The sequence below is a fragment of the Dendrobium catenatum genome, unplaced genomic scaffold (genome assembly GCF_001605985.2).
Source record: "Dendrobium catenatum unplaced genomic scaffold, ASM160598v2 fragScaff_scaffold_1209, whole genome shotgun sequence".
NCBI lineage: Eukaryota > Viridiplantae > Streptophyta > Magnoliopsida > Asparagales > Orchidaceae > Dendrobium > Dendrobium catenatum.
In genome coordinates this window covers 293,936-307,235 of record NW_021319671.1, presented here as the reverse complement: position 1 = coordinate 307,235, position 13,300 = coordinate 293,936, and the positions used below count along the sequence as shown (strand labels likewise).

The window sequence follows — 13,300 nt, the reverse complement described above, 5'->3', positions numbered from 1 at the left end:
GATTAAGAGATAACCCACAACAGGTTGAAAAGACAATTCTTTCCCTTTATGAGACATGGATGTCATTCATTCTCCACTTGGCATCCAACTTATTCTCTACCAAAAGTAGGCAATGAATGTATCCATCTAAACCATTTCACTGGACTTGTGTTTCTGAGTATAAGTTTTGATAAGAATGAATAGAAGCATGAATTCGTAAGTACATAAATAATCTTAAACAAAATATAAGAATATAAAGAAATACTTGCCTCTGTATGCTCAATTATGTGACCATCTTGATCCCGCAGCCTAACAATATATGCGTACCATAAGTGACAACTAAAAAATCATATGAAAGAAGAAAAGCCACATGTAAATGCAAAAGTAGCTGCTTGAAGAAACTATTCTCTATAAAAATGAAAAAGATTGCCCAAGGATTTATGCCTGTACTGATGATTTTGCAAGAGAAAGAGGATTATTAGGGCTTTGTCTGGATTGAAGGAAAGTGAGAGATGAAATGAAACTCCAACAATTTAATATTTTATTTTGAATCCCAGCTATTGATTGAGTTTTTAATCGCAATTTTAGAACATGGCCTAAAGATTCTGGACGTAAGAGCATTCTTTACTGATATGCTTGTTACAAAAACAATTAATTATGTTATCAATTTGCTACTCTAAATATGATGTGGGGATCAAGACAAGAAGATGATTAATTAGATTGTCCAAAATTTAGGCATCAGATCATGAAGAGATCAATTTCAAAATAGCCCTGCAATTATTTATATATGTTTATTTTAATCTTAGAGTATAACGTTGCTTTAATTTAGTCCCTCGACTATACAAAATTGATTCAAGAGATCCCTCTGAGACTAAATTGGGATCAATTTAATAAAGTCAATGAACTAAATTGTGATCAATTTATACAATAAGATTGACTATTTTAGATCAATTTTGTTTAGCCAAAGAATTAAATTGGGCTAACGTGATTCTCTGGGACCAAATTGGTCATACATCAATAATATGGGGACTATTTTGGGATTTTTCTGAAAAGGCTTGGGATCATTGACATTTTGATAGCCCTCTCTATGGGTGAAGCTATCAATGGTCATGATTCCCACTTCCCATACAACATTTTGAGATTCAAGATCAACTCAAAAGTCCGTAGTTGACGGACAATCTTCGGTAAGGATGCCTAATGATAAAGATAGCCATGAAATTTGATCAAGAGGACAGCAAGAATGACTTGTTGGCCAATTCAAGGAGACTTATATATTTAATCAAATCTAGATATGAATTAATCTGACTTTTTGAATAGGATAATGTTTAAATTCATATTTAAGGACTGTTTATTTTGTGGAGTTAATCTAGGATGAATAGAATTACATTAAAATTTAAATTCCCACAATAGTTGCCTATTCATTTGCTTGAATCTTCCTATGTAATGAATCCCTAATTTTCCTCCTAACCACCAAACTCCCCAGCTCTAAAAACCATCGATTCAGACCAAACCAATGTTTCTTGCTTCTTTTGAGAGCCCTCAAGTATCCTAGGTACTTAATGCTCCCTTCTGTAATCTGCAACATTGTCGTCTCCCATGCACCTTGTTACCATCGCCTCTAGCTACTATCCACAGCACTGTCCATGACCTACAATGAATATAATCCAACTCCTAATTGTTGTCTAAGAGTCGTTCTAGTTTCTTACTGTGGACTTTACATCATAAAGTTAAGAGGTTGGCATCAAATCATGACCTCTAGTTTTGATGAATCTATAAGAGAATATCTTATATATTAAGGATACTGACAACAACAAAAACTCTCAAACAAAGAAAAGGTCTAAAATGGTCTATGACTTGCATTTTAATCACAAATTATATAAAAAGTTAAATTTAGTCCCTTAATTCATTAAAGATAAGTTGAAATAATCCCTTAGTCAAAAGTGATGAAAAGTGAAGTTAAAGTTAACATATGCAGTTGAAAATGAGGGAATTTTAGGAATGTATGTCTTGAAATTTTCACAATATCTTTTTTTTTTCCTTACTTATTTCCTCGTATACAACAATCAACTTCGCATACATCAGGGGTGGATTGAGATCATGTAGATTGTGGAGCAACATGATTTTTATAATAAATAACTTCGTTTTATATTTTTTATCTTGATTACATTCCACAGTAACGAATAAATCAAGTTTAATTTCATTTTTGAATATTAAAGTTCTGATTTTGACAATTTTATTGAATTTTTTTTTTTTTGGGCTATTTGGTTTGAAGTGGGTGTAAATTAATCATTTTATATGGGTTTCGAAATTATTAGTGTTTGTTTGGATGAAAAATGAATGCAAAGTAAAATAAAAGGAATGTTGTGTAAAGTATTTTAGTCCATTTTTGAGGTCAAGTTGACTCACCCTTTTTGAGCAAAAATCATTTTCACCGTAAATAATCTCTCTTGTCGCCGTCGCCAACTGGTCTTCCCCCTACCTTGCGGTTGTTGGTTGCTGGCCACCACCAATTGCCTCCATCATCTTTAGACTTTACACTACATTCATTTACTTCAAAAAAAAAAAAACATTCACTTGCATTTATTTTACACTCATCCAAACAACACAAAAATATTATTTTTACACTACATTCCTTTTAAAATGCATTTTCTTTTCAACCAACCAAACAACCCCTTAGTAATAATAAAGTTTGACTCAATGTATGCCTTTATGATAGAATTAACACAAAAAAAATGCAAATAAAATTATTCATTACAAAGATCATCTCACACCACAACCTACACAATCTCAACCCACTCTTGCTTCATGCAAAGTATGCTATTGTACATGAGGAAACAAGGTAAATCTATCTGTTAATTTTAGCTTCAATTTTTATAACTTTTGACTGCATATGTATTTTGTCCCCTATTTAAAGAGTCTTAGGACTAAATTAGACTTTATATATAGTTTGAAACTAAAATGACCTACACGAATATCGAGAGACCGTCTTGGTCAGTTTTTTTCTTAAATATTTCAATGACTAATAAATGTTATGACCAGAACCTTCAAATATTGCTTCTTTTACTCAACCTTACCACCTATGCTTAATAACCCAACACAATGATGACAAAAGCCTTCCAAAAATAATGATTATTCAAGTAATAAATACAAGTACACAAGGTATAGCAATGCAATTCATAATGACCACTAGAGAAGGTACCTTTCACAAATTTTAACCACACTTGAACTAGCATCAGGCTCACATTTCCTGGTTTCTACGTAAAACTCCTCCGGTTTATAAGCAACATCCTGAAGAAATATGAAAAGTGCTGTTAGCTAACTAGACTGGAATAAAGAATAGGCAATATTTTGATAAAATTTTATGAAGCAAAAAACACTTCTAAAAGGTCATTGTACCATGCTGGATATTTATGCATTTGGGATGCCAGAGTCAAACATGCAATTTGGTTCCACTCATTTTGCTATTTTTCTATAAAATTTTGGATACTTCTTTACATGTCACAAATACTTGATGGACTACACAACCTACTCTACTTTAACTCAACTATCTACAAAATCAGTATCATATTAAATTAACATACTCATTTTCCTATTTATAAATCTCGCAATATTATTTTCACTTGAAGTATTAAATTTTCCTGTAAGGGAACCTATATTCCAAGTTCCTATCCTAATTTTAGTTTCATGGACTAGCTTCTTTTTTAAATCTATGAATTACTTTTTCTCCATAGAGTTCCTATTAAGAGTCAAATTCTCATTTAAATCTAATAAAAAAAAAATTTTTCTAATACTTTCTTATCAAGTCTTTTTTAAGTCTACATCTACCTTTCTTAACATAAGTCAGATCTAATACATCTACTCTCCTAACCAGGTTATCGAACATGCTACTGGACATCCAATGTTTTATGTGACCAAACTATCTAAGGCAACTCTCTAAACTTCTCTGCCATTGGACTTCAACCTTTTTACATATATACTCGTTTCGCATTATATCTCTAAGTGTAAATCCACTCATCCACCTGAGCGTCCCATCTCTGCAACACTTAATTTTATGTTTTTCTTTTAATGGTCAATATTCTGCACCATAAAGCATTGCAGGTCTCACCACAATCTTATAGAATTTTTCCTTAAGTTTAAGGGGTACTTTTCTATCATACAAGAAGCACAATGCATTTCTCCACTTCAACCATCCAACTTGAATTCTACTAATAATATCTCCATCTATTTCACCATCACTTTAAACAATATATCCAAGATATCTAAATGTGTACTATTATTAATGACTTGATCACCCAAAGTCACAATCCCCTAGTAAATCTATTACTACTAAAATTACAATTCGTGAATTCAGCTTTAGAACCACACAAACGACAACCTTTAGACTCTAAGATTGACCTCCATAATTTTTGCTTTCCGATATGATAAAATAAATTGATTATTCCATAATTACTTCATTTAGTTAATTATACATGTCTTCATAGAAACAAGCATGCATATAGCATCTATGCATCGTCTCATGTACATTTCCCATGTTGATATGATTCTCTGTCCGTGGAAATGTCAAAAGAAGTTGCTATAAATGCTAATTTCAATAAGCCAGGTTGTCTAAAGCATATATATGGTTAGGCGACTTTGTGGGTTGTATGTTTCTCACGTTAGGGCACATGCTTCATGGATGTGGTGGCCCTTGTTTGAAATGTAAAATAGTCGATGGAACACACATAAGTTAGTGAAATTGGAACACACAGAAGACTAAATCTAAATCATATGAGTTCAGCAAAGTTAGGTAAATTGGAAAGCACATAAGACTATAGGATTAACCACTTCTTTCAAATTACCTGAAATTAAGTAAATAACTCTCTTTTTTTTGTTGCATCCCACTATTAATGAATGGCATGTCATAATTCAATGAAGACAATGATGAACAAAATTGGCAATGCGTTCGGCAAAGAAACAAAGAATAAATATGCAATATGAGGCTCGTCTTGATGCCGGCCTCAGCGCGATTCCAATGAAAAACACATCGAGGCTTACGCCTCAAACTTTTTTTATGAGGCTTGCGCCTCAGCTTGGCTAAGGCCCGCCACGCCTCGCTAACATAAGGCTAACGCCTCACCTTATTTATATATATTTTTATTAAAACTGTTAAAATCCCAGTTGTTCCCTCTCGAAGGAGATCCAACGACCACGAAGAGCGATCCGTGGGAAGCTCGCAAGAATCACGCAAGATCATATTGATTCCTTTCCAAACTGAAGTAGTTAATTTAGGAAGGAATGTATTAGGGCTATTATGCATGAATCTATAAATATTTGTTTCTTAATTTAGATATCTTGTATAGATCTATAAATAGGGAAGAAATTGAGTAATGAAATATGGTTTTTCCCTCTCAAACTTCTGTAATATATGTTGTACTTTTAATTTCCTTGTACTTTTAAATAAACAAGCTTGAACATTTGCTAATTTATTATATTACATCGTTAGATCTTATTCATTTGATAGCTCAAGAATACTCGTTAGATTTGTTCATGAACATGATTGTTTGATAGTTTAAAAAAATTAGCTAAATATGTTCACAAACAGAGCTCGTTAAGACTTGTTTGTTTAAAGCTCGATAAGCATTAAACGAAACAAACATGAACACCATTAATTTAAATGAACCAAACATGAACACAAACAATAAAACTCGAATCAAACACGAACTGGACTTGAACAATTAATAATAAACAAACACAAATATGTACACTCACATACTCGACTCGGTTCAGTTCGTTTGCAGCCCTAGCCAGAGCCTTACCAGACGGAGCCCGAAGCCGGAGTCGTCAAAACCACGAGAAGGACAGAACCGGAGCCCTGCGAAGACGAAGCTCGTCCGGACAAAGCCAGACAAAGAAAAAGTGGAGCCCTCGCCAACGCCCTCACACCGACATTGCCCTCAAGCCAACGCTGGAATACAGACGGGACGAAGATGGGAGCGACTGGCATGCGGAATAAGGCCGATATCCCGTTCCCTAGCTGCTGCTCTGTTAAACCGAGAAGAAGGCTCGGTTCAGTTCATTAAACCAAAGAGAGATGAAAAAATTCCCCTCCAATCTTTTTCGACAATAAAGACTGATATATATAACATCGGCCTTTATTGCTGATATTACCTAATCTGTCTTTCTTGTCGATATAATCATCCTTTGTTATTGTTCTATCACCAGAATGTCTAAGAAATCATCTCAGAGCTTTGATCAAATAGAAGATTCTATGATACACCAAGAACGAGGTGATCTCCAAAGTATACAACCTTCCTATCGCCTAAATGGGAAGAACTATCTAAAGTGGTCTCAATTTATAAAGACCTACTTAAAGGGAAGAGAAAAAATACACCATCTCCTCAAAGGAGGATCAAAAGGAGGAGATCCTAATTTTGGGCCATGGGATGAAGCAGACTCCATGATTATGTCAAGGTTATGGAATTCCATGACTCCAAAAATTAGCGATACATTTATGTTCCTCTCCACTGCAAAAGACATATGAGATGGCGCCAGACAAACTTTCTCAAAAGCTCGGGATGCTATCTTTGAAATCAAAATCAAAGGAGCATAAAACAAGGAAGCAAGACCGTGACAGAGTATGCCACCCTTCTACAAAATCTATGACAAGAACTTGATCACTATAGATGCATAGAAACCAGATGTCCAAAAGATGCTGCAATCCTAAAGAACTTTATTGAAAAAGATGAAGTTTATAATTTTCTTGCATGATTAAATGCAGAATTTGATCAAGTCAGAGTCCAGATCCTTGGCAAAGAGGAGACGCCATCACTAAATGAAATAATTACTCTCATCCGCGCTAAAGAAAGCCGGCGAAGTGTAATGCTAGAACCAAAATCTATTGAGAGCTCAGTAATGATGACCAAAGAAGCTCCATGGAAGAAAAAAGGTAAAGATTCCTCAAAATATAAAGATAAAAACTCACTTTGGTGTAGCTATTGCAAGAAATCAAGACATATGAAAGAAACATGTTGGAAGATACACGGAAAGCCCCCAAGGAGTGGAACCAAAGAAGTGAGAAAAGAGACACATCATACGCCAACACCATGCAAGTCAGCATAACCCAGAAACACCAACCAGCTTTAAAGAACTCAATAAAGAAGACATTGACAAACTAAGACAACTTCTGGTATCCCTTAAAAAATCACATGCATCTTCCTCTCTTGCACTTTCAGGTAAGTTTCTTATATTCACTGGATTAAGTATCACCAGAAATCACATAAAAGGAATATGGATCATTGACTCAGGAGCCACATATCACATGACAAACTCCACCACCCACTTCATCAATTATAATTCTTGCTCAAGTGACAAGAAAATCATCATTGTTGATGGTTCTCTTGCCACAGTAGAAGACCAACGAAATATACCTTTATCCCCTTCCCTTACTCTAAAAAATGTGCTCCATGTACCTCAATTATTCATCAATCTTATATCCATACAAAAACTTATCAATGACCATAATTGTCAAGCACTACTTAACCCTATCTATTGCTTATTTCAGGACAAGGGATCGGGGAAGAAGATTGTACTTGCTAAGGAGAAAGATGGATTGTACTACCTGGAAGAGCTGAACAAATCTAAAAATAGCTACTTTATGTTATCCCTTGTTGACAAAAAATATACTATTTGGCTTAATCACTTCATATTAGGACATCCATCATTAGAGGTTCTAAAATATATGTATCCTAAACTTTTTTTATAATTTGAAAAATAAATATTTTCATTGTGAAATTTGTAAATTAGTCAAATATAAAATAACCTCTTTTCCAAACAAAAATGATAGATGCAATACTCCCTTCTATCTCATTCATAGTGCATATGGGAACCCTCAAAAATCTCCAACATCTCTGGGGCTCCTTGGTTTGTATCTTTCATTGATGATTGTAATTGGGCATCTTGGATTTATCTCCTCAAAAATAAATCTAACGTTAGCACCATTCTTCCCATTTTTCACACTATGATCCAGAATCAATTCGGGATAAAAATAAAGAAATTTCGTTCAGACAATGCTAAAGATTACTTCAACCAAACCCTATACCATTATTTTCAGAGTGAATGTATCATCCACGAATCCTCCTATGTTCACACCCCACAACAAAATGGGATTGCAGAAAGAAAGAATGGCCACCTCCTAGCATCCACTCGCGCCTTCCTACTCCACAATATACCAAAATCCTACTGGGGAGAAGCCCTCCTAACTTCCACTTACCTCATAAACTGACTACCTTCAAAAACCTTGGGAGTGAAAGCTCCAATAGATATTTTGTGTTCTCCTTTTACCCAGATATTTGAACCCATAATAATTTTACACCCAGAATCTTTGGGTGCACTGTCTATGTTCACATCCATGTCTAGAATAAAGGAAAACTAGATCTAAGAGCACTGAAATGTATCTTTATCGAATACTCTGACATCCAAAAAGGTTACAAGTGCTATCACCCCCTACAAAGAAAACACTTATATCCATTGATGTCACTTTTGATGAACAGAATTCCTACTTTACCAAATCTCATCTTCAGGGGGAGACGGAAACAAAGGAAGATGATGAAAGCATGCTTGCCCCTCTTGACCTTTCCCCACCATATCAAACTAATCCACCTAAAATTCAAAATAGGGAAGCTGAAGACAAAATTGTCCTTAGATTTGGGAATGTCTACTCCAGGCGTACAAGTTCAAAGTGTGCTCCAAAGCAGATTCAAGAATCTGAACCATCTCCTGAAAATAAGGTAAATTCGCCACATCCCTTATACCGTATAATCAACTCCATATCCTTCAATAATTTTTTTACCCCGCATAAAAACTTCCTGGTTACGCTAGACGATATTTATATTCCTAATGATATTTCTGATGCCTTATTTGATGAGAATTGGAAAAATATCATGAAAGACAAAATGCAGGCCCTAGAAAAGAATAACATATGGGAAATCATCAACCTACCGATAGAAAAAAAAAAAGCATTCGGTTGCAAATGGGTATTCTCAATAAAATACAAAGCCGATGGTACACTGGAAAGATACAAAGCGAGACTAGTGGCAAAAGAGTATACTCAAACATATGGCATTGACTACCAGGAAACCTTTGCACCTGTAGCCAAGATGAATACTTTCAGGATTCTAATTTCACTAGCAGCTAAATACAATTGGCACCTGGAACAACTAGATGTAAAGAATGCATTCCTACGTGGGACTTGGAGGATGAGATATTTATGGAGATACCATCGGGATTTAAGAAAAAATATGAAAGTGACAAAGTATGCGGGTAGAGGAAGGCCCTATATGGACTAAAACAATCACCTAGGGCATGGTTTGGAAAATTCTCAAAATTCATGCTTCTTAATGGGTATCGATAGAGTCAAGGGGACCATACACTCTTCTTTAAACACATAGACTCGGGAGAAGTCACAATACTATTAGTCTATGTGGATGATATTATCTTGATTGGGAATGATAAAAAGGAGAAAGAAAGTCTAATGAAAAATCTTACCAAGGAATTTGATATCAAAGCACTTGATAGGCTAAAATATTTTCTTGGAATTGAAATAGCTCATTCCAACAAAGGAAACTTCATCTCACAACAAAAGTACATTAAAATCTTCTGAAGGAAATAGGAAAACTAGCATGTAAGCTAGCACCAACGCCAGTAGAACCGAATCTCAACTTGGGAGAAGAAAAAGAAGATCTAGATGTAGATAAAGGGGCTTACCAGAGACTTGTGGGAAAATTGATCTACCTTTCCCACACAAGACCAGATATAGCATTTGCTGTAAGTATGGTCAGTCAGTTTATGCAGAATCCAAAATATACTCATATGCAAATGGTAGACAGAATACTGCACTACCTTAAGGGTAACCCAGGAAAAGGGATTCTCTTCAGAAGAGACCATGGAATAACCCTAGAAGTATACACTGATGCTGACTATGCATGATCACCAATAGACAGAAGATTTACTTCGGGGCAGTGCACATTTCTTGGAGGAAACCTAGTTATATAGAGAAGCAAGAAACATAATGTGGTGGCAAGATAGTGCAAAAGCAGAATATAGGGCTATGGCCATAGGAATATGTGAGGTGTTATGGATCAAGATAATTCTAGAAGATCTAAGAATCAAGTGGGACGAACCTATAAAGTTGCAATGTGACAACAAATCAACAATCAGCATAGCTTACAATCAAGTCCAACATGACAGGACCAAGCAAATAGAAGTTGACAGGCATTTTATAAAGGAAAAGTTAGACAGTGATGTATCATCAAAAGATCACCTCGCAGATATCCTTACCAAACGATTAGATAACTCTACCTTTCTCAGAATAATAGACAAGCTAGGAATAACATATCCATATCTCCCAACTTGAGGGGGAGTGTTAAAATCCCAGTCGTTCCCTCTTGAAGGAGATCCGACGACCACGAAGAGCGATCCGTGGGAAGCTCGCAAGAATCATGCAAGATCATATTGATTCCTTTCCAAAATGAAGTGGCTGATTTAGGAAGTAATATATTAAGACTGTTATGCATGAATCTGTAAATATTTGTTTCTTTATTTAGATATCCTGTATAGATCCATAAATAGGAAAGAGATTGAGTAATGAGATATAATTTTTTCCCTCTCAAACTTCTGATTTTAACAAAAACTTACCTAAATCCTAAATTAAAGTCTCGAAAAAATCACGCTTAAGTGCACCCCCAAGCTGCAGCAACTTTCTCTCGGCTGTCTTGAGCTCCAGCCCTCTGTTTTCTCCAAAGTCAGCATCGTCATAGCCACTAGGGATCACTTGAAACTCGCACACCACCACCACTTCCTCTAAAATTTTAAGAGTATTAATCTCATCTTTATATTAATGAAAAATATTTATGAAAGAGGAAGATAATTGAAATAAACAAAAAAAAAGTAAATTGGGAGACATTAGACTTCAGGATTAGAGAAGGGAGAGACCAATTTATTGTTATGATGATGGCTTAAATAAAAACCTCCTTAGTGATGATAGTGCAGAAGAAATATAAGTTTTTGTCAACTATTTCAATTTTCTTGAGGAATTTAGTGTGGATTAATAGGGAACTAGAACTAAGAAAGAAGGAAATTGGAGTTGAACTTATTATTAGATGATACTTTTATGTCATTCATATATTTAATATTATTTTGCTCTTCTAATATTTGAATTTCAATTATATTTCATGTAATTTATCACTTATCACTTTACGTCTTGTGTAATTTTTTATTTCATATGTATATTAATTTGTTACTTCATAATTCAATAGAGAAAGGTAATATGTCATCTTTTAACATATTATTTAGGTATTATATAAAAAATCACTTTTAATATTTATTTTAACTTAACGCAATTTTATTGATTTTGCGCCTCAAACGCCTTGAGGATTAGGCCTCGCCTCACGAACAAAAAAAGCCTCAATACCCAATTGTACAATTTTAAACCTTGAATAAATATTAAAATTATTTAAATAGTATTTAAATGAAATAATAATGAGAAAATAATCATACAATAATATAAATTTGTGACTAAAAATTAAAAAAATATATAATCATACATAAATAATAGTTTCTATAATTTCAAATTTAAACACATTTAATCTTTAAATTTGACACACATTTAATATAAATTTATAAATTTAATATAAATTATTATTAATTTATGGTATATGTTTAAATATATTTTACATCCATAGGTTATATACCAATTTTATTTTATAAATTATATCTAAAAAATTATTTATGCTAAATAACTAATCATAATAAATAAATAAAATTTATTTTTTTGTATTGCATAAATAAATAAATTATTATTATAAACAAAAAAATAAATATTATTCACATATTAAAGAATTAATTAAAAAATATGTTTAAAAATATTAATATATATGTGAGGTTAATAAACCTCAACTAATCTATTTAGTATCACATCACTTGAAAACTTTTTTTTGCTATGTTTATATAACATTTTGGGTTTTCATATATTAAGAACTCACATGGAGTGGTGGAGCAATATGATATGAAGATGCTTCATGGTATTATGGGACAAATAAATATAATAAGAATTTCATGCTAATTTAAAATTAATTATTTTAAATAGAAATTAAATTGTTTACTTATGAATATTATTTAATATTTAATATGTAATGTAATAAATTTATTTATTTATTTAAATAATACAGCAAATGAATGAGCCGGCTCAAAGGAATCGGGACCAGTTCGTTGGTTGAACCGGTGGTTCAGTTTAGTTTGATGCAAAAGTGATTTTTAGAGTGGACCGGACCGACCTTGTAACCGGTTCATGATTGAACTGATCAGTACTCCTATTTTTTAAACATTAATAACATTATTAAAATAACATCAACAGTGATCAAATAAGCATTGAAAGAAAGAGGGGCTAAAAGGTTTATCCCATACTTAGATAGAAGCAAAGTTTCCATACTATACATAGCAACTCAAGGATTTAAAGAATTAAATTTCTATAAAATATATGTATAAAGATATACCATAAACTTGGGGACAATCCCAACTCCTGCTTGGTCCAACCATTACATCAACTAAACAAGTCCTATAATTCATATTATACTTTAATAAATGTGGAGTTAAAATTCCATCAACCATCTTGGATAAAACTTGGCCTTGATTTTCAAGATTTATGGCTACCAACTCAAGATTCATTCATGCTTGACTTTTCAAAATGATGGCCAACTAATTCAAGATTAATCCATTCAAAATGATGGCCAACTAATGATGACCAACCTGGTCATAGCAAAATAATAGTTCTTATTCGGACTCCTATAATAAAGAGGAGAATGAAGTGACTCGAGCAACAACAACATCTTCTTATCCATGTTTAACCCTTATCTTCAAATTATGAAGGTACTCTGTTTTCTCTCAACTATATAAAATAGTATATTTCTCCATATCATCCAATTTTGTATGAGGTGTAATTCTTCATGTACATCTTTTGAAACTTAGGGGATATTTTCATATCTTTGTGAGACCATATATATAAGCTTATTGAAGATGAACCACATAATTTTTGATATTTTATTTTGTGGTGATTTATCCCTTTTGTAGATACTATTTTGTTCATTGTATTTTCCCTTGGGTTAAATTGTCATTTCTCCTAATAAATGGTATTAGAGCGAGATTATGAAAATTATGAGGAACATGAAATTTAAGATTAAAAAATTTTTTAGCTCAAAAAATTTCGGCCTTTAGAGAACCAAAATGCATGGTTTTCTTATCTAACAAGGACTTGTAAAGGCACCCATGGGCGTAAACAAGATGCCAAATT

At 33.3% G+C, this 13,300-nt stretch overlaps 1 protein-coding gene across 1 annotated transcript in view; it reads right to left on the bottom strand.

Moving 5' to 3' along the window:
• Positions 1–13,300, bottom strand: part of LOC110101594 (protein HAPLESS 2) — a 69,574-nt gene that overhangs the window by 53,185 nt on the left and 3,089 nt on the right. The window contains exons 4-5 of the mRNA XM_020829558.2: positions 3,179–3,267; positions 249–288 (exon numbers count right to left, since the gene is read on the bottom strand). Of these exons, the coding sequence (XP_020685217.1) occupies positions 249–288; positions 3,179–3,267 (129 nt within the window). The remainder of the gene's footprint in view (positions 1–248; positions 289–3,178; positions 3,268–13,300) is intronic.